Below are 27291 nucleotides of genomic sequence, written 5' to 3'. Positions count from 1 at the left end.
GCGGCTCGCACGCCAGGCATCGCCAGCCGAGCGCCGAGGCGCCGCGCCCATTGGCGGAGACGGTCGCGCGTCGAGGCCCGAGCGGCCCGGCCCAGCCCGCGGCGGCTCCGCGTCAATCAGTCATGGGGCTGCAGCCCAGAGCCGCCGCGGGGGCGGCGGGGCACGGGGCGCGGGGGCCCGGCTGAGCCGGCCGCGGAGCGCGAGCCTGCCGCGGAGACGACGGAGGCGGACGCGGGGCGACCCCGGCGGCGGCGGGGGGAGCGGGAGCCGCCTGGGATGTTCAGTGAGTGCGGGCGGCGGGCCGAGGGCGCGGGCGGCAGCGCGGCCTGGGCGGTGGGGGCGGGGCGAGCGGGCGGCACCGCCTGGAGGCCCGGAGCGCGGGCCCGGCCTCTCCTTCATTTACGGGAGAGGGAAGTGTCTGTGGGTCGAAGTCGGGATGAAACTTGGCGCATGGTGGCGGGGAGGACGCGGGCGAGCGCGGCGATGCCCACCTGCAAGGGCGCCCGCGAGGCGGCCGCGCCCCTGACAGCCGCGTACGGGGTGCGCGCCGCGGAGCCCCGAGGCCCTGAGCGCCCGGGCGCGACGTGGGCGGGGAGCCGAGGGTGAGGGACCGGGTGTCCTCGGAGGCTCAGCGGAAGTGCTGCCCTCCCGACAGCGGTGAGAGCGCCCTGGGCCCGTGCCCCGCGGCGGCAGGCTGGAAGCGCTGACCTCTGACCTTGCAGGTGGAGGTCTAGGAAGGGAGACCCGGCTAGCAGGAATCGGGGCTGCGCTGGGAGGGGCGCGCGGGCGGGGGCCGTCTACTCTTAGGTGACCTAGCGCTGCGGGGTAGGGCGGACACGGTGGCCGCCCCGGTCTGGGTCCCAGCTCTGCTTGAGGGTGGGAGTAGGAAGAGGAGTTTGGGGCCCTAGCTTTACACTCGGAGAAGCTTCATGCAGCGGAGGGGGCTCGGTGACTACATCGGCCTCAGGTCGAAACCATGTAACTATCTGTAACCTCTCGGCGCCTTTGTTTCCTCTTCTGTAAAATGGGGTAATGACTGATAACTTAAACTGGACCTTTTAAAGGATACCCAGAAAAGGATTAATGAATGTGAAAATGCCTGACAAATGGGAAGTGTTCTGTAAATACTAGTTATCAGCTATTACAATTTCTTTTTTTGGCAGAGAATACTTTCTAGGTTCGTCGTAGGGCTACATTTGTTGCGTTAAATGTAATTTTGATTTTTGTCAATTATAAATCATTCCTGCCTTAAAAATCAGTGTTAAATTGGCAAACCAAAAAGTGGGCTTGCCTTGACCATGTTTTTTGTTTGTTTTGTGTCATCAACAGTAAAGCAGATTCTGTGTTTTGGAATAGTTTTGTTGCTTCTCCCTCTGAATCTGTGAAATTTGTTTGGTTCTATCACTGTGGAACTAGATAAAGGCCCCTCTTAACTATTCAGTCACTGGTTTTTTGGTTTTACTTCCGCAAACAGATGTCCTTCATAATACCTATGAAGGACATCTCTGGAGAAAGGGTTGTTGTTTGTTTGTTTGTTTTGTTTATTTGATAATTCGTTTTAGCTGGAAGGGAGCCCCAGGGGCGCTCTGTTAAACCAGCATTACCCAGTGGACAGTGCTAGAAGCCGTTTCTGGCCTCTCCATGTGACAGACAGCTTCTCAGGTAGTAACTGTTGTGATCACTCTCTCAACAAGCATTTGGTAAGCTTTCACTGTTGTGTTTGCCAAGAGAAGCCTTTGAGCCGCAAGACACCGGAAAGAGTAAGAGCTCAGACCATGCAACCAGGTGGCACTGTGGACCCTTGGGCACCTGTCTGACTTCTTTGAGCCTCAGCTTTCTTATCTGAAAAATGTTCCCTAGCTTATAGGGTTCTTGGGAGGCATAAACGAGATAATCTACGTAAAGCACTTAAAATAGTATCTTACCTGTGATGCACACTCAGTAAGTGCTAGGTATTGGTAGTGGCGGTGTAGGAAACAAATAGTATGGTGATTCCTGTGATAGGGGTTTGTTCCTGGGTTTGGTGGGTGGAAGGAATCAGGCTCAAGGAAGCTTTGGGGAGGAAGAAGTGGCCAAGCTGGGCTGTGAAGCATGAGTGGGAGTTAGCTAAACCAGCTAGGAGTGCCATTTGGGGTGTTCTTACAGTTAATGGAGGAGCCTTGACCAAAGCCCCTAAGATGAGAAGGCTTTGTGGTACCCACCTGTTTTGTAAACAAAGGCAGATAAGAGTAACCTCAAGGTGACACAGTGGAGACTGGATTTTTTTTATCCTCCGCACTGGTGAAGGAAGGAGAAAGTTTTTAAGCTGAGCACAGATGGCATCAGATTAGCTGTTTGGAAAGATTGTGCCTGTAGTGGTGTGGGATTAAAAGTAGGGAAGGCCCAGCCACTTGTCCTGGCAGTTTTGTGTCTGCCTGTGACTCCAAAAGGTAAATGACTGCTTAGCAGAGGCAGGCATTTTAATCCAAATCTGGAAGCCTAAAGAGCACTTTGAGAAGGCATGAAGAAACCAGATCATTCCAGGCAACCTTCTCTCCTAAAAAGCATCTTCAAGGATGTACTGTATATGCCTGACTACAAGGCAGGATTCCCCCCAAAGTATCCCTCTGAAAAGAGGGTGGTACCACATGTTTAAGTCTCTCCTATTACAGGCACTGTAATTACTCTTTCCAACAACAAGATGCCATTTGGGAAATACATATTGGACTGAAACAATCTCAGTCAGTGCTAGTTTGGGATATTTATACAACCATTGTATCAACAGTAAGTGATAAGTTTAAAAAGTTCTGCCCACCTGAATGGGTATTGATGGCTTGCGTTGAGATTTCCAGCGAGAGCATCAAGTGCTGTGTCATAGATGATTTGGTAGGTGCGAAGGTGGTGTGTGTTCTGGAAAATGGAGTTTGATGATTCAGAGTGGGTTAAGTGACCACAGAGACGCTGATGTTGAAGATGTAAGTGAATAGTTGGCGTAAAATTGTTTCATGAATTAATGTGTTGCCTTATATATTTTTAAATACATGGAAGTTAATAAATTAAAGATTATAAGCAGACATTTGACTAATTGATCTACAGTCGTAAAGGTTTTTTTTCTAGTTTAAGTTAACCAAAAATTTTTTTTTTTAATTTTCTCATTGCAGGGGTAAAGTTGTCTTAGGTTCGAGCTTGCCTTTTATGTGACCGTTTTACAGAAAGTAACTGCTGCTCTTTTCGTCTACTGAAACAAAATTCCTTTTTCCCGTCTCATTTTTTAACTTTAAGGAGGTTTCAAGAATGTTGTGTACTGGCAAGTTTTAGAAAACACTATAGAAAACTCCCATTTATAAATCTTTGTTTAGCAGTCAAATGAGATATCTTTCTGTTAAGATGTATGTAAATGTATATGTATCGTAGTAACCTTACAGTGTTTGACAGTAATAAAAAGGTAGCTCCATTTTTACTAACAAAATACTAATTTCTGGAGATTTGGCAATTTAGGAATCAGAAGTGTTTTGCAAGACTTTGTGCACTGCCATTTTTAAGTCAAGGCGCTGCTGCTTTAGCTTCACAAAGTAATGCCATGCTCTGGAACTGTGTTGTCCAATACAGAAAGCACGGGCCATGTGTGGTTGCTTACATTTAACTTAATGAAAATTAAAAATTCAATTCCTCAGCTGCGTTAGCCACATTTTAATTGCTAGACAGCCCTTTGTGGCTGGTGGCTAGCACACTGAACAGTGCAGACCTAGAACATTTCCGTCATTGCAGGAAGTCCTATGGGCAGCACTACTCTAGAATAAAAAGTGACCCCTCTGCTCTGTGAGACACACACGCACAAAGGATCCAGTGTCATTAAAGCATCTCCAAAACCTCACTTGCTGCACTTTAGTTCCATTTCCGGGAGAATGATAAACATAGGAAACCATATCCCCCGTATTCTGAGAGCACAGCATCCTGTTTCTTCTGTCTGCAGTGGTTGTAAATGGAGCACACGTGAAAGGTGTTCTTTATGACACGGTACATGTAGGCAGCCGTTCTGTAAGTTGTGCCACGCTCTTCCATGTTAACAGGGTTTTGTATAGAAATAATTTTTCTGAGCACCAAAATAGTTTTGAAGTAAGAATCAAATATTTGTGGCTTTCTTGGTTCATAAGAATCCAGAGAAATCATGTGCCTAAAGTAAACCGTCAAGAATTCCAAGCAGAAGCTAGACGACACTCACTTTATTTTTAACGTGAATTTCAAAGATAAAAGCCCTGTTCTAGGGAACTCTCCATCTGGGGGGAACTAAAGAACGGCGATGGCAGGAGTGGGCAGTCTGCATGGGGTGCAGAGGATGATTTTAAGCATGGGAGTAGCATAGTCAGTCTTTTTGTCTGGCTGCATTCAAAAGGGTTTTTGAGGTTGGCCTAGAGTAGTAGGAGGACATTGGAATAGTCCAGGTGAGAAGTGATTTGTGCTGTCCAATCGCAGCAGTGAGGATATGGTAGCACAATGGCTCCAAGAGAGTCCTGTTCAGAATAAAAGAGTTGATGGCCATTTAGAAGTGAGGGGGAGGGAGATAGAGAAAAGCGCCTTAAGGTGACTAGTTTTCATTTGATTGGTTGGTTTTGCTTGTGGTTTTTTTTTTTTTTTTTTAATTTTATTTATTTATTTATTTATCCATTTTTGGCTGTGCTGGGTCTTCGGTTCGTGCGAGGGCTTTCTCCAGTTGCGGCAAGTGGGGGCCACTCCTCATCGCGGTGCGGGGACCGCTCTTCATCGCGGTGCGCGGGCCTTTCACCATCGCGGCCCCTCCCGTTGCGGGGCACAGGCTCCAGACGCGCAGGCTCAGCAGCTGTGGCTCACGGGCCCAGCCGCTCTGCGGCATGTGGGATCTTCCCAGACCAGGGCTCGAACCCGTGTCTCCTGCATTAGCAGGCAGACTCTCAACCACTGCGCCACCAGGGAAGCCCTTGCTTGTGGTTTTTGTTGTGGTTTTCTCTGTTGGTGGATGGCGGCACCATTAAGCTGGCTGGGAAAACTAGGAGAAGGAAGAAGTATGGAAGGAAGAGAATCTGAGCACGTCGAATTTCAGATGTTTGCAGCGTCCAGGTAGAGAAGTCTTTTAGACTTGAGCTCAGGAAGGTGATCTGACTAGAGACGGCGCGAGTCTTGTGTCAGTAGGGAACGTGAAGGATGGAAGAGGGGAGCCAGAGACCCGCTTGCAGGGGAGGCGGCGTGTTCAGCAACCTAGAAACCATGTAAGATAGTGGGGAAAAGTGACTTAGATTTGACAAGAGTTGAGGAATCTCAAGTCTTAGTAAATAGCCCGCTGGCATAGGAAGCAGGGTCGGCTGGCTGAGTAAGGAGACTGGAGCAGATTTGGGGGTGGCTGCAGGTAGGAAGCTGCAGGGAAAGGAAGTAGTTGACAAGAAAAGACTTCTGGGACTTTATGGCGGTCCCAGCTGATGTTAATCAAGTTCTACTGGCCTCTGCCTGGCTGTATGATTTCTGCTCCACCCCCAGCCCTCCTCCCCCAATTAAACCCCCAGATTCTACATTGCCTCCTGAGCCCCCAGCTGTGAGCCTTGTTCATGTGCCATTTACTTCTTAGGACACCATGGGAAAGAGCACAGGCTTTAGTTCAAGTGTATTCATGTTAAGTCCGTGTCTGAGCAAAGCCTGAATATGAAAGGCCAACCTAATTTAAAAATTATACCATGATGACTGAAACCGAGTTCATTTATTTTTCAGCTACGATTTTTATTTTCACAAGCATTTTATCACAATGATTAATGGCAAAAGCTTATTAGGTTTGTAGGTGCTACTTAGAATGACCTTTTGATGGATTTTACAAGCACTTAGAATACTGCAAGGAAAGAGAAGAGAACTGATATATGAGCACCTAGTAGGCACTTTACATGACCTCTCAGTTAAGAAAAAATACAAAATAATTTTTATCTGTTTTTAAGCATAAATTTATAATTGGAAAAAATACACTGTTAAAAAACAACAACAACAGAAACACCTAGCTACTGTCAGTATACTCAGTTGGGGAACTGATTTGAGGATAGTGGTGGTGAGTTTGCCTGGATTTGTTTTGAACTCATTCATCCTCAAAGCTGCCACCTTATATCTGAGGGGCAGGGGGAGACACACTGTTCATATAGTACTCTGTTGGCATCTCATGGAATTGGGTAGTGCTTAGCCCATGAAGTGCTGGGCTGGGGGTGTCTCTCCGAGCACCCCTCCACCAGCCATACACATTTGAACATAAGTGGGTGGGGTTAGGCTGCAGCAGAGAGTATTAAGAGAGTGGTTCTTCCTGCACAGTTGTTACTTTAAGGCCGGAAGGTTATCATGTCCTGATTTTCCGTAGCAACTTTGGTAAAGTATTAAACAGTAGGCAACTATTAATGCATGAGAAATAGATACATATTGTGTCGGAATCCTCATGTTAATTTCCAGAAATACTAATATGTGACATGAATAGAAAGGTATGTGATCATCTATTTTTAACTTTAAAGTTAAAATATTTTATGTCAATTGAAAATTAAGGGAAAACCTGAAATTTTTAACAAAGATGTAATTAGATTGAAACTCAATTTAAATTTAAAAGATTTTATAATTATGGGAAAAGATAAACAGGTAACTTGGAATTGCAGTGTTAGTCTCATGTCCGAGTCTCTCAAAAGACAGGTCTGTTTTTAAGGAGGTTTTTTTTTTTTTTTCCCCATTCATGTGTCCATTTATGGGTATTAGTACTGTGGAAATCAGTCAAGAGAGGGGGAATGATTTCTCTGCAGAACTCTTTTAATTTATTATTTATTTCACTTGAAATATGTGTGCCCTGGAATCAAGTCCAGGGCAGTCAGTTGGATAATGTCTCTGGTATTTCAGTTGAGCGTGGCTGTAAAAGAGACTAATGCCGGCGTTCCTGCCCCTCAGACTCTTGGCCCTGAAGTTGGCTCACAGCCCACCCTCAGGGAAGGTCCTTGTCATACATGGTGGTTTGGAGCCAGAAACCGCTGTTCCAGACAGCTAATTTGGGCAAATTCATTAGAATCAGTATTTACCAGCTAGTTTCTAGTAATCTCCAATGTGGCCAGTTTTTTACTATTGTTCATTCTCACTGCTTTCTCTTCGCTCTCTCTTTTCCCCTCCTCTTCAGACATGCATATACATTGTCCCGCCTTGGGAACACTTGTCATTGCAGGGTGTGCTGTGTCAGTTTTCCCATGTCTTTTCCTATGCACATTTTTTTTTTTCCTGTTAGAGAGGTGACCTCTTATTCCCATCTTATCTGAAACACTGAGGGACACACATTGATACAAGCGTGCACTCCCGTGGCAACAAGAGATGGGCAGTAGGAAATCTGGAAAAGTTTTAGTCCCGGCCAAAATACAAGGCATCTGGCTGCTTTGGAAGAGTTTGGAGACTAAGAACTCTTGAAGTTAGATTGAAAGCATCTTCAGCAAGTGGCGTAGGGTCATGTGGTGGCGGGGCCGGGGGTGGGCGGGCGGGGAGTGGAGCCTGGTGGATTGACTGCTTCTGACTTGGGTCCAGACTGGCAAAGGGTAAGTAAGTACTCTCCCAGTCTCTGTGTGTACTTAAATTTTTTTTCTCTAAATATAACATTGAATCAGAATCTCCAAGGCTGAAATAATTTATACACACACTCGCAGGAGATTCTTATATGTAACCAGGTTAGAAAACCATAGAGCATCACTGAAATAGTCAAACTGATACAGGAATGCTTATTAGTAACCACAAAGAAACAATTACCTGTCTTCATCAATGGACAGATGAATACTTAGAGCAGTGATTCCCACTCTCAAAGTCTCAGAATTCTTGTATGAGCAATAGAAAAAAAATCTTAATTAAAAAATAATCTGGGGACTTCTCTGGTGGTGCACTGGCTAAGAATCCACCTGCCAATGCAGGGGACACGGGTTCGAGCCCTGGTCCGGGAAGATCCCACATGCCGCGGAGCAGCTAAGCCCACGTGCCACAACTACTGAGCCTGCGCTCTAGAGCCCACGAGCCACAACTACTGAGCCCACGTGCCACAACTACTGAAGCCTGCGTGCCTAGAGCCCGTGCTCCGCAACAAGAGAAGCCACCGCAATGAAAAGCCCACCTGCCTCAACGAAGAATAGCCCCCGCTCGCCGCAACTAGAGAAAGCCCGCGCGCAGCAATGAAGACCCAACGTAGCCAAAAATTTAAAAAAAAAAAATCTGAGTTGTCATACAGTGAAAGACTAACACACCATAACCAAGTGAGGCAAATTCCATAGTGAAAGGTGGTACAGTATGAGGAAATTTATTACTATGTTTCATTGTATCACTGAATCTCAATCCTTTCAGACCCAGTGCCCCTCCTTTCTAACAGATATTTGATACTGTCTTTGGTAGTCCAGAAATGAAATGCATAGATAATATAATCATTCTTTAAACCTGGTTTAAAATAATATATTCATGATGTCTTAACATTTTATATTTGTATATAACTATATGTGTTTTTGTGTGTGCACGTCTCCAACCTTCACCATTTGCTCTGTTGTATGACTTTTAGGCAATTGAAAAATCGATCTTCAGATTGTGTTTTAAAAGAGTTACCATGAATCAGTTTGGAAGGATTATTTATTTGCAGATGATTTTGGAACAACTTGTTTGCTGCAGTATCTGGATAAAATAGTTGTTTGGTTATTCACCACATATTGTACACTGAAAGAAATTGCAATGGATAAATATTAGATACAGATAAACTTTCTTTAATATTTAAAGAAAAAATAAATAACAGGTTTTTGGAATGGGGGGAATTTTAAATCTTAAAAACGAATGGATGGGCTTCCCTGGTGGCGCAGTGGTTGAGAGTCTGCCTGCCAGTGCAGGGGACACGGGTTCGTGCCCTGGTCTGGGAGGATCCCACATGCCGCGAAGCGGCTGGGCCCGTGAGCCACAATTGCTGAGCCTGCGCGTCTGGAGCCTGTGCTCCGCAACAAGAGAGGCCGCGACGGTGAGAGGCCCGCGCACCGCGATGAAGAGTGGCCCCCGCTTGCCGCAACTGGAGAAAGCCCTCGCACAGAAACGAAGACCCAACACAGCCATAAATAAATAAAAATAAAACAAAATAAATTTATAAAAAAAAAAAAAAAAACGAATGGAGGAAATCACAAAGGAGAAGAAGACCAGTGCATGTAACTGAAACTGAAAATTTAAACACATCCAAATAAATTATCAAAAACACATCTTCCATACACAAAAAATTAGAAGTCCTTGATTTAGAGAAAGTTACCCTGGTGGGGACCATCACATGTGTATGGATAATGTTGCATGCGTTCCAAAACGGACACGATATTTTGATCCTGAAGAAGAAAATATTTTTTACATCACAGAAGTGAACCTAGAAAATTCATTCAGCTGTCACTGGTCATCTGGACTGCAATATTCTTTACTCCAGGCACAGGAGTGTTTGAGGCCCATGGCAGTATCGGGGTTCCTGTCATTCTTGATAATAAATTTAGCAGTCAAGGAAAATAGTCCTTTTGGAGGGGGAACCCCCAACTTAGCTTGAATTATCAGAAGTTATTTACCCCTGTTGAGTGCATTTCCTTCTGTATAAGAATTCATGAGACATTTTCTAACACATACACATACCCTCTTACAATTTTGATGCTTTTCTGTACCTGACGTTACAAATAAAGAGTGAAAGAGGTAAACAGTATGATTGACATGAAAACACACTGGTCAAGTCCTTGACTCAGCGCCAGCAGCCTTTTCCTGACTGCTAAGAAAATCATAGCTCTCCCTTTCCCCGTTATTAACTTCTCGCTTTCTAACATCTCTTTACCTGGTTTCTGAATGTCTCAGGGCTCTGATTTCGTGCTGCCTCCTGCCTGCTTTCTGGCTGGCTCCCTGCTCCCTGACCCCTCTGCCTGAGCGAGGAGCAGCCGGGAACACGGGGCCCTGGAATTCCTCGGGGTGGATTGAAATCATGGTCCTAAATGGAGTTTGCCGGGGATCTGTGGAGCTGGTTTTTTTGGGGGGCCACACCTTGCAATACGTAGGCATGTGGGATCTTAGTTCCCCAACCAGGGATCGACCCCGTGCCCCCTACAGTGGAAGCGCGGAGTGTTAACACTGGACCGCCAGGGAAGTCCTGTGGGGCTTTGTTATCTAGGCTATTCCCGTTTTCCGTCATTGAAGTTGGCCGTGTTGTCATTGGGACAATACATAAAGTGGAAGAGAGGGTGAGGTTGGTCTTAAGGCTCTCAAGTCAGCCAGGAGACTGGCCACGTGGCCTCTACCCGCGCGTGACGTCCGGCTGTCCCTATGGTTCCCCCGCAGGTCATGAAACGGGTGCGCACCGAGCAGATCCAGATGGCCGTGTCCTGCTACCTCAAACGCCGGCAGTACGGGGACGCGGACGGCCCGCTGAAGCAAGGCCTGCGGCTGTCGCAGAGCGCCGAGGAGATGGCCACCAGCCTCGCAGGTACCACCCACCCACCCCCGTCCCGGAGGCAGCGTCCAGCCCAGGTGCCTCTCTGAAAACCCCCCACCCAACACGTCCTCCCGCAGGATCCCGGGGGCTTTGAGCTGTACCTGATGTCGTGTGCGACTTTCTCCTTCCGTGAACTAGGGCCAGGGTCTCTGTCCCCCTCTTGCACGTGTCCCCTCCCCTCTCACCTGGGCCTCACCCGTGGGAGGCAGGTTCTCCAGGTGGATGAGTCCTTTGGGATCAGTGGGTGGAAATGTTGGCATCATATACGTGTTCCTGAGACTTTTAACATTTCTTTTTGCTTTTGCTGTTTGTTTTGAAATTGGATTTGGATTCTTTTTTAGAAAAACTTTGGAGAAATTTTTCCTGCCATGCTTTCAGGGTGGTTATGAGCGTCTTTAAATGGCCGGGTGTAGGAAGCTTAAGGTTGCAGTGCCTTCTCCAGCTCAGCCCGGCTCCTCAGGGGAAGCCTCCTTCCCTTCAGTGTCAGGCCCACTCACTCTCTCTTGCCTTCAGACTCTGCTGGGTTCCCCTGACAAGGACAGGGCCAGGCGATGAACTTGGAATCGATTCATGAAAGCCTTAATGTTTCTAGGAGGATGGCCAGTGTACAGGACCAGAGTAATTCCTTCTAAACTCGCCGTCACGGCCTTTGATAAGCTCCTGCTGCCCTGTGTTCATTGGAACCTGTGCTGTTGCTGATAGACAATAGGGCAAGCACTATTAAATTTGTGTTCTCTGTTGTCTTCTTTTAGATACGATGGTGTATTAGGAGAGTCAGTGTTCCTGGAAAACCACCAGGAAAAGCGAGAAGCTTTTAAAATGCGATTATTGTAAGATTTTGTCCTAGGTTTTTCTGTTGATTGAGTAATCTGAATACTTACCTCTGCGTTCAGCAGATGGTGGTGAAGGTCTGCTGGTGGCCAGGTGCTGAGAAGTGCTCGAGAGAGCTAAGACTTGATCCTGGCTCCTGAGGAGCTCTGTTACAGTCAGGAGGTGAGGCAGGCAGACAAGCGCGCGTGGGCGGGCGTGACATAGTGAGTCCTGTGAGGGGAGCTCAGCCTCCGTAGGAACACAGAAGATGGTGCTCTCAGGTGGGCCGGCAGGTCAAGAAGGGCTTCCAGAAGGTCTCCTGGTTCCCAGCGTATAGTCAGGGGTCAGTAAATCGTAGAAGGAATGAGCTGCGTTTCCAAAGAACCATTAAGAGCTTATCGGGGGGCAAGCTGGAGGTGGGTATCCAAGTTATCAAATGTGGATCTTAGGAGGATGGCTGTGGTGGCTGTGTTGACGGGGGAGGGCCCGGATTGGCACCAGGGGAGCTAGTCAGAAGGCCGCAGTGTGATCCAGTGAGAGGTGAGGACAGCCTGCGCTAAAGGGTGGTCATCGGAATGGCAAGGGGAGGACGCCCGTGAGGACTTGTGACTGTAGGACTCGAGACGGTTCCCTCACGGCGGGGCAGCAGGAGGGGGGCCTGTTCGTGCGCGTGCAGCCTTCAGCGTGTCTCCGGGTTCTCGGAGGGGATGCTGACTCTCTTCCCGTCTGTCTCCCCGTCTCTCGACGTTCTCCGTCGTGGCTCCTCGGCCCTGCTGCATTAACTACATTCCTGCTTCCTCCTTCTCACGTGCGTCAGTGTTCGTCCGGATTGTTGTTGAAGATGGCTCCTCAGTCCCCCGCCGCCTCTCCCCAGCTGTGAGGTCCCCCATCCCACCCCCAGCAGAAAGGGTAGGAGGATTTGCTTTTCTTGTTAGAAAGCATGAACTCACAGAATGGCGCTGAAGCGCATGTTTACATCCTGAGTATTGAGACTCCAGCCTTCTTCCTCCTCTCGCTGCCGAGAACACTGGCACCCAGGCACCTGCTGTCCAGGAAGGTGATTAAAAGCCTCGCCCCTGGTGAATCTGCCCTGCCCAACAGAATGGACCTGAGGACATCGCCAGCGGGAAATTGCCCATCCAGGTCCTCTTGGGTGATAAGCGCACGCCCAGGGTTCTCATCAGCTCTGTGGTGCCTCGCTTTCAGATAACTAGGGACTGTCAGACCCTGGAAGAAACTGATCTGCTTCATATGAAAAATGGAAGGAAACAGTGAGAAGCAACTTGAAGGAAGCAAACAGCAGAGAGAAAAAAAACTTCAAAAATACCATCATTGATAGCCTTGAAACAAGGAGAGATGGCTATTTTTAAGAGAAGAAAACATTCAGATAAATACATGACAGTGAAACTGAAAAATCATTAGAAGGGTTGAAAGTTGAGGAAGCCTCCCAGAAAGTAGAGCAGAAAGACAAAAAGTGGAATCTGGGAGACATTAAAGGATCAGTTCAGGAGACTTACCTCGAAATTGTAGGCGTCCCAGAAAGAGAACACAGGAGAGAAAGCAACAAAATGATGCAAGAAAATTTCTCAGAACTGCAAGACATGAATTTCCAGATTGAAAGGGCCCACTGAATGCCCAGCACGGGGGTCGAAGACGGACCCATCCCAAGGCACACGATGGTACAGTGTCAGGTCCTGGGGTCAGATGTGTCCAGAGGAGTCCCTCGTGAGCCTGTGCGCCTCTCCTCTCTGGTCCAGCTCGTGTACCCTGTGCTTTGTACCTTTCGTGCCTCTGCTGTCACGTCCCTGGGTGTCAGGAGGGGGTGGGGTAGACATGTCGGTCATATTTAACCAGAAGCCCCAACGTACTTTGAAAATGGGCTGAGATGTCAGGTGCTGCTGCTGCTCCTCCTTCCATCCATCCTGCCACGTTTTGGGCTGGCGATTGTCTTTGCCGCCCCCATCTTACGTATCTTTTCCTCCTTAGTCCAATCGGAATCTGGTTGTGCCAACATAGTGTCTGCGGCCCCTTGCCAGGCAGAGCCCCAGCAATATGAAGTGCAGTTCGGACGGCTGCGGAATTTCCTCACCGGTAAGTACTCCGCACGACCCCCTTCTCTTGTTAAAAAAGGGCGCTGCGAATTTCCCTCAGAACCGTCTATGTTCCAGCTCTGGTGTTAGGCACCAGGGATTCAAAGGTGGTTGAACGCAGGCCTGGCATTCACACTTATGGTCTATTGGAACCCCCAAGAGAGTCGAATCAGGAGATTAAAGTGTGCAAGGGCAGGGCTCTGGGTGCGTTACTCACTGTTTCGTCCGTGGCCTTCAACACAGTGACTGTGACTTGTGTTGAATAAGTAGAAGCTCAGTCAGCTGTGTAGGGAAACCTCCTTAAATGCAGCAGGTGTGAAATGGACGTTGACATCACTACCAGTGATACAGTACATCTCAAAATGGTCTTTTCCCCTTATTTCCAAAAATGCAAGACAGTAATCCTCATGAATCAGCACCACCACAAAATTAGAAGTTGTAATTTAGACCAGTTTGTGGGTGCTGTGATAGCCACAGACACACTGAATCAGTAGATATGAGTTCTGATGAGTTTTTCTCATTCACTGTATGACTCTTTAAATTAATCACTCTAAAAAATGTAGTCGTATAGCCTTTCTGGGGCCTTTAGTTCCTCATATGTGAAGTGAAGAAGGCTATTCAAAGGCAAAACCAAGTGATTTCGTCTAGTCCTAAGATGACTGATTATAATTTTAATGTTGAAAAGATGATTACAGTAAGAGGGACCATGTTGATTCTGGTTATTAATCAAAGTCTTTTGTTGAGTACTTTATACAAAACACCTTGAGGTACAAGAAATACAAAACTTTCTCTGTCCTCAAAGGATGGAGAGTAATTAGCATGTATTGGTTAGTAGAAAGTTATAGTTAAAATACTTTGAAGTTGTTTTATTTTTATTTCCTTATTTGAACAACCCTCAGGTTAATAATTTTTAATGGTAAAGAGGCATAGTAAGTGATCAATATATAAACCAAAATAATATACCTAATTTTGCACACTTAGAGTTGTCCTAATTTTACTTCACCCTTATAATGGTTAGTATATTAAAGGAAAGAATCCACATTTCCTGTATTCTGTAGTTGGGCAAAATGACCAAAATGTTACAGGAAATAAAGATTATAAAATAAAACCCTAAAGAGGGTCATCTTATCAGTCTCAGAGTTGTTGAGTGATGGGATTCATTCTGTTAAATTGTTACAAAAATGAAAAAATTGCGAAGATTAAGGGTCTAATAAAAAGAGTCTATTATGTTTAAACTGGAAAGAAACTCCATGAAGATCCTCATATCATATAAATGTTAAATGTCTCAGAACAGTGGTCAGCTGCTTTCCATGCCCACTAGAGATAAAAAAAGAAAAATTGGATTTATAAGAAGGATTCCATTCAGAGGTAAGCAAGAACTTGGAGATAATCAAGTTATTTTTCATTATTGGCATTGGTGTTTGAGGCTTTAAGCAATTTTTACATTTTTTAAAATCAGTTTTTAGAAAGTTATTTTACTCGGTTTTTAAAATACGGTTATGATTTCTCCCTGAGAGACTTGCCTCATCAATCTAGCAGTGAGGAAGCTGGTTTAGAAAGAAGTGCCTGGCGTCTTTTGGCCCTTCTCTTTCATTCATTCCGCCTGTACCTGCGTGAGGCTCTGGCTGTCCTGGGCTAGGTATTGCAGGAGAGTGTATTGATGGGGGCCCGCCCGCTGATGAGGGAACCAGGCAGCATGGAAGCTCCAAACCTGTCACTGTAACAGTCTCCATCAGCCTTCTCCTACGCGATTTCTCGTCTTGTTTCAGAACTGAGAAGGCTGTCTGTTACCTTGTCTGTAATTTAATTCTTTAATCCTTGGTCACAGGTTATTTTGAGGGGGTGAGTATACGTGTCTTTCCTCACAGACTGCTTTTCCTGGAACATTTTTCTCCACGTTCAGGGCTCTGAAGAGCAGTCAACCAAATCAAATGAATAGTTATTTCCTGAGCACCAAGATGAAGTATACCATGTAGTCATTAATCTGAACTGAAAGTTAACCCTAACATAAGGGGGCTAAAAGTCACTGTTTTGCACGAGATGTGACTGGGGGAGTGTTTTCATAGGCCAAGACGGAGCCAGTCGCTGGGTGTTCGTGGGAGCTGCATTTGGAGTGAAGGGAGGGGCTGGCGTGGGGTGGTCAGAGGCGGCCTTCCTGAGGCGGGTAGGGTCGACATTAGCACTTGCATGTCGGGCACCTGTGCCAGAGTAGGAGGATCCGGCCTGCGTGCGAAGGCATGACCAAAGGGGCAGAGACAGTGATTATTTTTTTCAGGAACAGCGAAGGAACCAGCTTTGTTGAAAATGGGCTTTCGGGGAGGGATAAATTGGGAGATTGGGATTGACATATACACACTACTATATGCAAAATAGGTAACTAATAAGGACCTACTGTACAGCACAGTGAACTCTACTCAGTACTCTGTAATGACCTATATGGGGAAAGAACCTAAAAAAGAGTGGATAGATGTATGTGTATAGCTGACTCACTTTGCTGTACAGCAGAAACTAACACAACATGGTAAGTTAATTATACTCCAATAAAAAAAAATTTTTTTTAAAGAAAAAAGAAAAGAAAAGGAAAAAGAAAATGAGCTTTCAGATTGGAGATAGAGACAGACAAAATGGAGGCAAGATCTGACCACAGGGGTAGAAGTGTGACCCTCATCCTGCGTGATGGAGACAAGCCCGGGCGTGAATGTGGGTGTGGAAGCAGTGGACGAGAGTGTTGGTGAGAGGGGCGATGGGAGGCCAGCCTGAGTCCAGTGTGGTCCCTTAGGAGTGAGACAGGGCTGTGGATGCCAAAAGTGGGGTCTTCAGTTCATAGTTACATTGTCAGGGTAGGATCTCCAGGGCTAAGGAGTAAAGGAGGGAGAAGAGCTGAGTATGCCTCAGGCTCTTTGTGGGGGGGTGGGGGGGCGGGGTATATTGAACAGAAATAAGTCAGGTTTTACTTTTTACGTTGTTACGATGATAGCATCCTGCTGCGTAACACAGAAGATACAGACTGTGATACAGAACTCAGCATCAGCCCCGGGGAGGTACAAAGTAAAGTCTAGGAGGTGGTAACTCTCACAGGAGATAATAGAGGAAGGTAAGAGGTTCTAAGGCTGTAGCTCCCTCCAGTATTTCTCCTCCGGAAGCTGTGGGGCTGCGAGCTCCCGTGAGCTCACCTGTTGCTCCAGGGCCTTTCCTACAGGACGTGTAGTGGGAAGAGCACAGACTATGGGGTCGGTCCCTCTGGATCTGAATCTAGGGACAGCTGTTGGCTCCTAGACACAATGTGGGTGTAAGTGCCCGGCTCATGGGAGGCACACGTGCAGTGTTAGTTCCTCAAAGTGAGGAAGAGGAGCCCCCAGGCAGGGACATGAAGGGGCAGGCCAGCTGGTGCTGTTTCAGAGCTAAGGACGGTGTGCGGTCGGTGGGCCCAGCCCTGCGGAGAAGGGCCGGGGAATGAGGACCAACAAGCTCGGTGTTTGTTTAACTTAGTGTCCTTTCAGTAAAATATAAGGTGTATGTTATGATTTCAAGGGAACAAGATTAAAATTGAGTTAAGACTTAATGTTAGTCTCACCTTGTTCCACATATAGAATATGTTGATTGGAACTTTTATTCCTAATATACTGTTCTCTTCAGACAAGAAAGAACAATTAAGCAGCTTTGAAACTATGAGCTGAAACAACGGTGAATTTCAGTAAGTTTTAAAGTACTGCATCCCTATTTCTAGATGGCTAGTTTTTTTTAATCCTGAACTTAGTAAATTAAAATGCCTCTCGTTTTCGAAAATAAGCCTGAAACTAAGATTGTAAGGAGTTGAAAACAGCCCTTCATCCCAATAGAATATATTGGAAGTCTAATTGGTAAGAGTTGAATCTTTTTGTTTGTTTTAATTAGTATTTTGGGAAAGAAATATTCCAGAGGTCTTCTAAAGAATTACAGTATTTAAAGAAATACTGAAATCTGTATTAGGGTTCTCCAGAGAAACAGAACCAACAAAATGTGTATGTATAGAGAGATTTATCTTAAGGAATTGGCTCAAGTGATTGTGGAGACTGACGAGTCCAAAATCTGTGGGGCAGACCCGCAGGCTGGGACCCAGGAGAGCTGCAGTTCATGTCCAGAGGCCGCCTGCTGGCCGATTCCTTCTCCCCACAAGGGAGGTCAGTCTTTGTTCTCCTAAGGCCTTCAACTCATTAGACGAGGCCCACCCACATGTGGAGGGTAATCCACTGTACTTAGTCTACTGATTTAAATGTTCATCTCATCTAAAAAAATGCCTTCACAGAAATATCTAGAATAATGTGTGAACAAGTTTCTGGGCACTGTGGCCCAGCCAAGTTGACACATAAAATTAACCGTCACAAGTCCACCACCTATGGACTTGTGATGGCATCCTTACCCATCTCCTTAAACCATAATTAACCTGCAAATAAAGGTGATTAACAAGGTCATAATTCTACTTAACATGGTACAGCTATCCCAAGTACAACCAAAAATGCCCTAATGCCTTCCTCAGAAGAGGAAGCAAAGTCCACAGGTGATGTTTACTCTTCTCCTTGAGATCCCATAATTTAAATACTGTGACCTAAAGTTAGCAATACTTAAACACTATGATATAGGAAATTCCCTGGTGGTCCAGTGGTTAGGATTCCACGTTTCCACTGCAGGGGGCTGAGGTTCGATCACTGGTCGGGGAACTAAAATCCCACATGCTACACGGCACGGCCAGAAAAAAAAGAGTAAATACTATGATACAAAGTCAGTATAACTTATGTTCCATGGTAAGGGGATAAGAAAGGAAAGAAAACAAAGATATTTGCTTATGTATAGATATACACACACACAAACATGTTCATAACAAAATGAGGAATACTCGTGACAGGTTCTGTCACTGGTCACGTGGTCATAGCTGGTCTTTACCTTCCTCTGCCGCCTATTCTGTATTCCCTTTGCCTTCAGTTATCGCCTCAGCTGGTCCTGGTTCTTTCCCTGGTGGGATGATGCAAACCTTCGTTCCTGAAGGGCCTGGGCCACTACCAGTCCTGCCTGGATTGGATTGTTGCGTATTTCCACTCACCTTAACCTCGGGGACGGTAATACTAAGAGACGCCCTAAGTGACCTCCTGTGTCCCAGACACCTTGTCCTCGGCTCCCTGTGGAGCATAGGTCAGTTTCCCCTCAGCATTCAGGGTCACTCACCACAGCCAGCACCAGAGCTCCCTGTGCCTGTTGGTACAGAGGCAGGAGCCCGAACTTCAGCTCAGCGGGATCACTGCAATTGAAGTCCATCTTCTAAGAATGCATCTGAGTGGGGGCACGTTGATCCTCAAATGCACCTACTATGCAATTAATTCACCTGTGATGAGGTGAAATAGAGCATCAAGCAGAGATAGCCTGCAGGGATCATCTCCCTTCCGGTTAGGGAGATAAGATTCCCTAACGCAGTGTTCCTGAATCTTGAGCCAGGTGTGAATTCCTTTTCAGGAAAAAAAAAAAGAAAGAAAGAAAATGCTAGCAGAAGTGCTAAGAGCTGACTTAAAACATTTTTATATTAATTACTTAGGTATGTACAGACATTACACATGAAACCTTTATGCGTACTTTATTTTGTATAAAAGCTAAACTCATTTACATATGAAGTACAAGCAAAACCACAAAAGTAAACTTCAAATTAACAGCAAGTGAAAGTAACAGATGGATTTTTTTTTTTTAATGATATTCTTGTCTGCTTACATTCTTTTTATGTATGTATGTATGTATGTATGTATGGCTGTGTTGGGTCTTCGTTTCTGTGCGAGGGCTTTCTCTAGTTGTGGCAAGCGGGGGCCACTCTTCATCGCGGTGCGTGGGCCTCTCACTATCGCGGCCTCTCGTTGCCGCGCACAGGCTCCAGACGCGCAGGCTCAGTAATTGTGGCTCACGGGCCGAGTTGCTCCGCGGCATGTGGGATCTTCCCAGACCAGGGCTCGAACCCGCGTTCTCTGCATTGGCAGGCAGATTCTCAACCACTGCGCCACCAGGGAAGCCCTAACAGATGGATTTTGCCAGTCATAACTCGCTACTCTAACGGGCCTAGGGCTGGTGTCACTCAGCTTCCCTGAGGTGCTGGTGCCTGCAATGGCCCTGCTCGCTGACCACTCGCTGGCCACTCCGTCCAGATGGCTGTGGAACCTTCGCTCCATCACAGCTCTCTCTGCCCTCCCTCACTTAGGTGCCACACACACTTCTGTGCTTTTCTCACTGGCCGTGACAAAGCTGTACACGTTTTTGAACATTCTTTGTCATGTACTTCCATGGTGTTAAAGTCTCAGATTAGTAAATGATTTAGTCTTGACATGAAAGTGTTCCACTTGTAAATTATCACTGCAAAAGAGAAGTTGTACTTTTTAACCAACAAAATCAAAATGAGTACACTGACAGATGTGGGACAATTACAGATGAACGATGTCATGTTGGCGTTGAGACACGCCAGCCAGGGGAGCTAGACATGTTATTGGACCCACTAAAATAAGAACTTGATGTTACTGCAGGGGATGGGGCCAAAAGGAATCACAGAACAAAACACTAAAACTGTACGTTAGTACTTACTTGCTAAAGGCCATCCAGAGAATTCTGAATTTACCTGTGTTCACTGTTTTTTAAATTATCAAGTTAAAGTTTCTGTGAAGAACTCAAGTGTCCCGAGAATGCATCTGAGGTCTCTCCAAGGTCTCAGGTCCCAGCTGGAGCAGCACTAATGTGCTGGGGAACATACTAAGCCTTGAAGACTCAGGTACGAGCTGCTGAATGCATGTGAGAACAGGCACGTCGCTTAACCTCTGGGCGTCGAATTCCGGGTTTGCGGCTGACTTCGGGCCGGGTTTCCCGGCCTTCAGGGCCCGTGCTCTTCCTTCCTCGGTCCCGGCTTGGACTTTGAGTGTCCAGAATTCTGTGTTGGGCTTATACTTCCATCCATAGCCTCAGAAAGTAGGGTCCTGGCCAGAAGAGGCCATGTGATGGCGGGCTCCCCAGGAGACTCTGCTGACTGTAAAGGCCCTGCTTCTCTTTCATTACAGATTCTGAATCCCAGCACAGCCACGAAGTGATGCCTCTCCTCTACCCTCTCTTTGTCTACCTCCACCTCAACCTGGTCCAGAACAGTCCCAAGAGCACAGTGGAAAGCTTTTACAGCCGCTTCCATGGAATGTTCCTGCAGAATGCCAGCCAGAAGGACGTCATCGAGCAGCTGCAGACCACCCAGACCATCCAGGACATCCTGTCTAACTTCCGGCTGCGGGCCTTCCTGGACAACAAGTACGTGGTCCGCCTGCAGGAAGACAGCTACCACTACCTTCTCCGCTACCTCCAGAGTGACAACAACACCGCGCTCTGCAGAGTCCTCACCTGGCACATCCACCTGGACGTGCAGCCCGCCAAGAGGACGGACTACCAGCTCTACGCCAGCGGCGGCCCCTCCCGGGGCGAGGGCGGCGGCCTGGAGCCTGCCGACGTGCCCGCGCCCATCCTGCAGAACGAGGCCGCGCTGGAGGTCCTGCAGGAGAGCATTAAACGTGTCAAGGACGGCCCCCCCTCTCTCACCACCATCTGCTTCTACGCCTTCTACAACACGGAGCAGCTGCTGAACACGGCGGAGGTCTCCCCGGACAGCAAGCTGCTCGCCGCCGGCTTTGACAACTCCTGTATAAAACTGTGGAGTCTGCATCCCAAGAAGTTAAAATCCGAGCCCCATCGAGTAGACGTGTCCCGCATCCACTTGGCTTGTGATATCCTGGAGAAGGAGGTAGGAATGTCGGTCTTTCTTCCCTGCGTCTGCCTTACTAATCAGCTTGGAATATTCCTACCAAACATGACAGATCTTATGGCAAACGCACTTCCTTATTTCCCGCATCGTATAGCTAACGCCAGACTCATGTCTCGTAACCTGTAGCCAGTGACTCCCTGCTAATGCCCAGCCTTGGCGGAGACAGTAAGCAATGAGACGTAGGATCACTGGGTCAGAGGGTCTGCGTTTTAAAGTGTGATATTGCCGTCTCCCAGTCCCATCAGCAGTAAACGAGGACACTGGTTTCTCTCCACCCTCACCCACCCTGGCTGCTCTTGGCCTTTCGAGGGCAGTACAGGTCCTCTGGCTTCACCCAGGGTGCCCCCATTTCGTCCAGCAATCGGTGTAATGAGCTGGTTCGCTTTGTTTGCGGGTGGCAGTTGAAAAGGGCAGGCCCAGTGGCCTGAGTTTCAGGTCACCGAGAACCACTGCCTCGGAAAAAGCGTGGGCAAAGGGAGAGAGAAGTTGAACTTCACAGAGTTCACCTTCCCTGAGAGTGGCCCCACGGAAGTCGTGAGTAGGATAGCTCTGTCGTATCACCACTGAAATTCAGGAAGCTCGGCCTCAAGTTACTTTGGGTGGAAAACCTTTGCACCAGGTTGAAAAGTTAATGAGTAAAAAAAAAAAATCACTCAAGTTAATTTCCAGTTACCGATGAGGGTATCAAGAATGTTGGGTGTACAGAGTAAGACCTATTTCTACCTATTCCTGTTTTCTTAGTCACCTTCCACTTAGTATGGCCTTCGAGTCTTTGCTTCTTGCAGTTAAGACAGTATAATTAGAGGAGTTTGTTATGATGAGTAAAGAGTCTAAATTCCAATGCACAAACTTTGATTTCTAGAATTCTGTAGTGCCCTCCAGAATATTTTTCAATGCACAAGTTTCTCTTCCTTGGAGACAGCTCTAGCTTCTTGGGGGTTCTTCACATACAGTGAGGGATACTGCCCTCATTTACTCTCAATTTTTTACTTAAAAAAATTATTCCTACCAACCTTATTAGCTTTGATGATACTGAGTTTGGGGATTATTCTAGGCATTAAAAAATAATATACAGGAAGATTGCAAAGGTAGAAAGATAGATGCAAAGATGGAAAGAACATTAGCCTAAAATAAAAATTTATAAGATTCTACCGTGGCTACCGCTAAATTTTGTAACATGTGAATTATATCTCATTTTTAAAAAAAAATCAAAAACAGTAACCAAAAGCTCCTGTGTAAGCATAAAATTATCCCCAATACGACTGGATTTACAGCCCTGCCCTCCTGCTTCTGTCGTCTCCACGTGAAGAGAACCTAGATTAGCCTCAGAAACGTGTTTGCTGGGCCCGCAGTGCCGCTCCCGTCACCCGGGACCGGCAGCCTTGGAATGGGCAGCGGGCCTGCCCTCCCTGCCCCACTTCGCTGCACACCGGACAGAGGTAGCTTGTCGATTGGCAGCTGTGTGTTTTTAATATTTGCACAGCATGGCAAAACCACAGGTCCCCAGTGGAGGACTTGCCCTTCTTTCCAGTTACGTGGACAGGACAGGACCACCCTCATCACCACCAGCCACCCCGCCCTCAGCCCAGCAGTGCAGCACCTGTGTTCAGTTCATTTAACGTCTGGTCATTTCTGCCCCCGATCTGGTCATCTTTAGGTTTGAAAAATAAAGTCTGTGTTGTCAGTAATACTCAGTTCTGTAATTTGTGTGTAAAACTATCATTTAGACCCGGCCAGTAGGAATATAATGTGAGCCATATATGTAACTTAAATTGTCCTGGTAGTCACACTACAAAAGTAAAAAGAAGTAGTCAAAATTAATTTCAGTAATGTATTTTCAATCCAGTATGGCCAAAATATTGTCATTTCTACACGTAAGCAGTAGTTTTTAAATATTAATGAAGTGTGTTACATTCTCCCTTTTTGTCCTAAGCCTTAGAAATCCGTTGTGTGTTTACACATACAGCACACGTCCATTCACACTAGCCAGCAGCCACCTTTTCTCTCCTAGATGAGGCTGCTGTCATCTCTCACACAGGTAGCAGTGTCTCACTTGCTTCCAAGTCTTACCCACTCCCAAGCCCAGCCATATTTAATTTCTTTCAGCTCCATCGGTAGCTAATTGGAGAACAGCCCAGGGCTGACTTTCAGACCCCAAAGTACCCTGATCTAGGAATGACCACACTGTGAGCTGGGCCACCTGGAACGTCCTAGTCCAGAAGCAGACGGAGGGACTCCGTGGCCTAAAGCAGGGTCAGCAGACTATAGTATTTGAAGATCTGTTATTTTTCTTATTCTTTGAAAATTTCTAGTTTAAGCATGTCTTATCATGTACATAATATAGTTCATTATTACGTGAAAGTACTTTACAAATTAGAAATTCCTATTTGGGATGCATCTGGGGTGGAATGTACTGTGAGGGTTCAGACAGGGGCAGGGCATTTGGGGTGCTGTCCTGTCAGCATGGGAGGCTCTGTGAGGCCAGGCACGTGTGACCCACTGCCTGTTCAGGGCTTCAGCTCGACTGTGCTGAGGCCCTCATGGGGATGGGTTGAGCCACAGAAAAAAATGCGGCCGGACTATTTTAAGCTGTGGTCCTGGCAGGGAGCTGATAGGGATAGCCAGCAGGCCCATTCTGGCTTCCCCATTTCTTGGTTTGCAGAGTCAACCAGGCACTTTTCCACAGGCTCAGGACCATGGTCGGGCCCCTGGGAAGTCCAGCTTGACTCCGGTGTGTCCTCCTCTCTGCCTGTGAGCACACAGAGGGGAGACCCACTTCCATAACTGCCTGCTCCAAGCGAAGACCTCTTAAGCCTCAGAGACAGTCATGTGCGCCCCGGTCGGCCGCTAGCTTTCAGAGGCCCTCTGTGTAACTCACCCAGGGTCGTTTCTTGCCCCCGCAGCTCTTACACAAACTCTCCGGTGCAGAGCAGTGAGTCATTCCTGTAACTTTAAAGTGTTGTTGTAATCTCTTCGGAAAGGAAAATTACTAATACTCTTGGTAACGCTCAGTAGAACCTTAAGCTCTCAAACGCTCCTGTGCTTGTAATGTTGAGTATCTGGAAGAGCCATTTTGAATATCATGGACATCAGTGTTTATTTTCTCTTAACTTTTCTCCAATATGTAAACATTGGAGGCATTCATTCTATTTTGAATTTAATAGTTTTCAGATTAAAAGGATGCCCTTTTTCTGTCCAAAGGCTCACGAGGCAAGCTGGTCCAAGAAGCTTCATCCTACCCCCTGCTCTTCCAGTGAGGTCACTTGACTTTATGAATTCCAGGGTGAGGACGGCTGCAGTTATAAGGAGCTTGTCCACGAGAGAATGAACGGAGAGTGGCTTTGAACACAGTGTGCTTGTGGGGAAGAGGATGAGGAGAGGGGCTCTCCCCCCACACCACGAGTCGTCTTTCTGCCACACGTAGGGATTCATTTCCAAGACTCACATGAGTCACTTGGCTTTATTCAGAGCAATTCTGAATCCACACCTCGTTTGTTACTTTGGGAAAATATTTGAGACCCTCCAGAAAGTCACGGTTTCAAAACTGTTCTTTCCTTTTGGACACCAGCCATTCATGCCTGGTCACAGGGCGTGAGCATAATTTACTGATGGCTGCACCTTCCTGGCCTACTGTTATTTCTGTGGTATGTCCAGGTTTTATTTTTGGCTGAACTCCCACAGCGGTTCTGTAGAAAAATCTCGAAGTGAAAGCACGCCTGCCTCCATCACTGACCCCAGGCGTGGCAGTAACAGGCGCGTGGGGATTTTCCTAAATGGACTAGAGACAGGGAGCAGCATGGCCTACAAAGCAGCTGAGACTGACGGGCGAAGACATGCCAGTAGAATAAAAGCACCTAAGAACATAAGTTCAAAAGTACATCTTTTCGAGTGATCGGCTCTGGAAATCGGTTCTCCTCAACCTGAGAGTAAGGTCCACAGTCATCACTCTGCACTAACAGCCTTGCTGTAGTCTTAGCTGCGAGGTGAATTTAAGGAAGGCAGTTTGTAAGTTGTAGGAGACATTTTATTCAGTTACGCAATTAAAGAGTTCTTCTCCTGGAGTCACCCTAAAGAGCAGGGTCATTTACTGAGTAGGTGCTGTTTCCCAAGCAGGTCTGTTTGTTTCTAGACGTTTGTTTTCCATGACAGACCACTAAACACTCTTTTCTTGTGTGTGTGTGTGTGTGTGTGTGTGTGTGTGCACATGCGTGTGTCCCCGCAGGACGACGAGGACGATAACGCAGGCACGGAGATGAGGGTCCTGCGGGGACACTGCGGGCCAGTGTACAGCACCAGGTTCCTTGCGGACAGCTCAGGGCTGCTCTCCTGCTCTGAGGACATGTCCATCAGGTACTGGGACCTCGGCAGCTTCACCAACACCGTGCTGTACCGGGGCCATGCCTACCCCGTGTGGGACCTGGACATCAGCCCGCACAGCCTGTACTTCGCCAGCGGGTCCCACGACCGCACGGCCAGGCTGTGGTCGTTTGATCGGACGCACCCGCTGCGCATCTACGCCGGGCACCTGGCGGATGTGGACTGCGTCAAGTTCCACCCCAATTCCAACTACTTAGCCACGGGCTCGACCGACAAGACGGTCCGGCTGTGGAGCACCCAGCAGGGGAACTCGGTGAGGCTCTTCACGGGCCACCGCGGCCCTGTGCTCTCTCTGGCCTTTTCCCCCAACGGTAAGTACTTGGCGTCGGCGGGCGAGGACCAGCGGCTGAAGCTGTGGGACTTGGCGTCCGGGACGCTCTACAAAGAGCTTCGGGGCCACACGGACAGCGTCACCAGCCTCACCTTCAGCCCGGACAGCAGCCTGCTCGCGTCGGCCTCCATGGACAACTCGGTGCGCGTCTGGGACATCAGGAGCGCGCACTGCAGCACGCCCGCCGACGGCTCGTCCAGCGAGCTCGTGGGCGTCTACACCGGCCAGACGAGCAACGTGCTGAGCGTGCAGTTCATGGCCTGCAACCTCCTGCTGGTGACCGGAATCACACAAGAAAAGGAACATTGATTTTTATCTCTGATGTAACGGACTGGGGCGTGCGAAGGGCTCCAGACGGCAGGTCTTAGGACAGACGGATGGAATCACTGACTGACTGTGAAGGACTCCCCGCGTCCCCCCGCATCCCCCCTCATCCCCCCTCATGCCCCCTCGTCCCGCGGACATCCCGAGCCCGCCACCCTTCGCTCAGCCCCCAAGTGTGGAAGGACGGGGAAGGAAGGGCAGTGGTGGGGAACGAACGTGAGATCAAGAATCATGGAGATCCCGCTGTGTCCTTGTGCCGGCCCCTTCCTGTCTCTGGAGCCATGGTGCCCTCACCTCGCCGGGGCTGCACTTGGCCAGAGGAGGTTTGCTGGGCACCCTCCCCGGGAGCAGTGCTCTAGGGTCACTGGGTGGAAGGGACTCTTATCTGGGTAGAATTCGGGGGCGGGAACTAGGAAAGGGGGCAGGGTCATCCTGGCAAACGTCTTTCCTTTTTCGTGATTACAGAGAACCAGGATTTTTTATTATTATTATAATTATAATTATTATTATTATTAATGAGAAGAGGAAACCTAGCACTGGCAGAGGGGGCCTTCTCTGCTCTCATCTTTCAGGTTTTACTCCTGGCACTGGCTGTGATACTTGGAATTTTGAGGTTCAGGGAATTCAGAGAATCTGGTCGTACAGTGTATTGGGAGAAAGGGAAAATTTCTGGGTGACAGATTGATCACTCCGGCTGACATGTTTCTAGAAGTGGGCGGGTGGCTTTGATTGAGAAAGTCTTGGGCTCTTGCAGTGATGGTGGGATAGATTCTTTTCGTGGCTGCACTTCTATTAACAATTCTCTCCACTGAAAGGACAGATTGTGGTAAAGAAATGAAAATAATTGGAAGTGAGAAGTCAAAAGATAGAATTAGAAAATATTGAATTTCCAAATGATTCCGAGGTGTGGCTTTTCCAGCGTCTTTTCCCCCTGAGATCGTCCCTCCCACCTCCTGCTTTGCAATAGCAGTTTAATGAACAGTCTGTGAAACAAATCTTAAGTACGAACACACACGTCGAAAACTACGCTCTGAGGATAAAGCAACTTCTAATTTGTGGAAAAAGGATTAAATATTTCTGTTTTCTGAAAAGA

The 27291-nt window shown here is 47.5% G+C and overlaps 1 protein-coding gene across 5 annotated transcripts; it reads left to right on the top strand.

The window, feature by feature from the left end:
• The first annotated feature begins 82 nt into the window (after positions 1-82).
• On the top strand, positions 83-27291 carry TAF5L (TATA-box binding protein associated factor 5 like). 5 transcript variants are annotated; one of them, XM_057530620.1, is made up of 5 exons: positions 83-283; positions 10312-10456; positions 13262-13366; positions 20421-21145; positions 25389-27291. In XM_057530620.1, the coding sequence occupies exons 2-5, from the start codon at positions 10315-10317 to the stop codon at positions 26181-26183; spliced, it is 1767 nt and encodes a 588-aa protein (XP_057386603.1). In that variant the 5' UTR covers positions 83-283; positions 10312-10314; the 3' UTR covers positions 26184-27291. The 5 variants fall into 5 exon arrangements, with proteins under 5 accessions (XP_057386603.1, XP_057386604.1, XP_057386606.1 ...); XM_057530621.1 differs by lacking the exon at positions 83-283 and adding an exon at positions 433-657; XM_057530623.1 differs by lacking the exon at positions 83-283 and adding an exon at positions 14655-14733 and having other exon boundaries at positions 10317-10452.

Source organism: Balaenoptera acutorostrata, chromosome 16, assembly GCF_949987535.1.
Source record: "Balaenoptera acutorostrata chromosome 16, mBalAcu1.1, whole genome shotgun sequence".
Taxonomy (NCBI): domain Eukaryota; kingdom Metazoa; phylum Chordata; class Mammalia; order Artiodactyla; family Balaenopteridae; genus Balaenoptera; species Balaenoptera acutorostrata.
The sequence above is the reverse complement of the archived record's forward strand: the minus strand, read 5'-3'. Positions and strand labels throughout refer to the sequence as shown.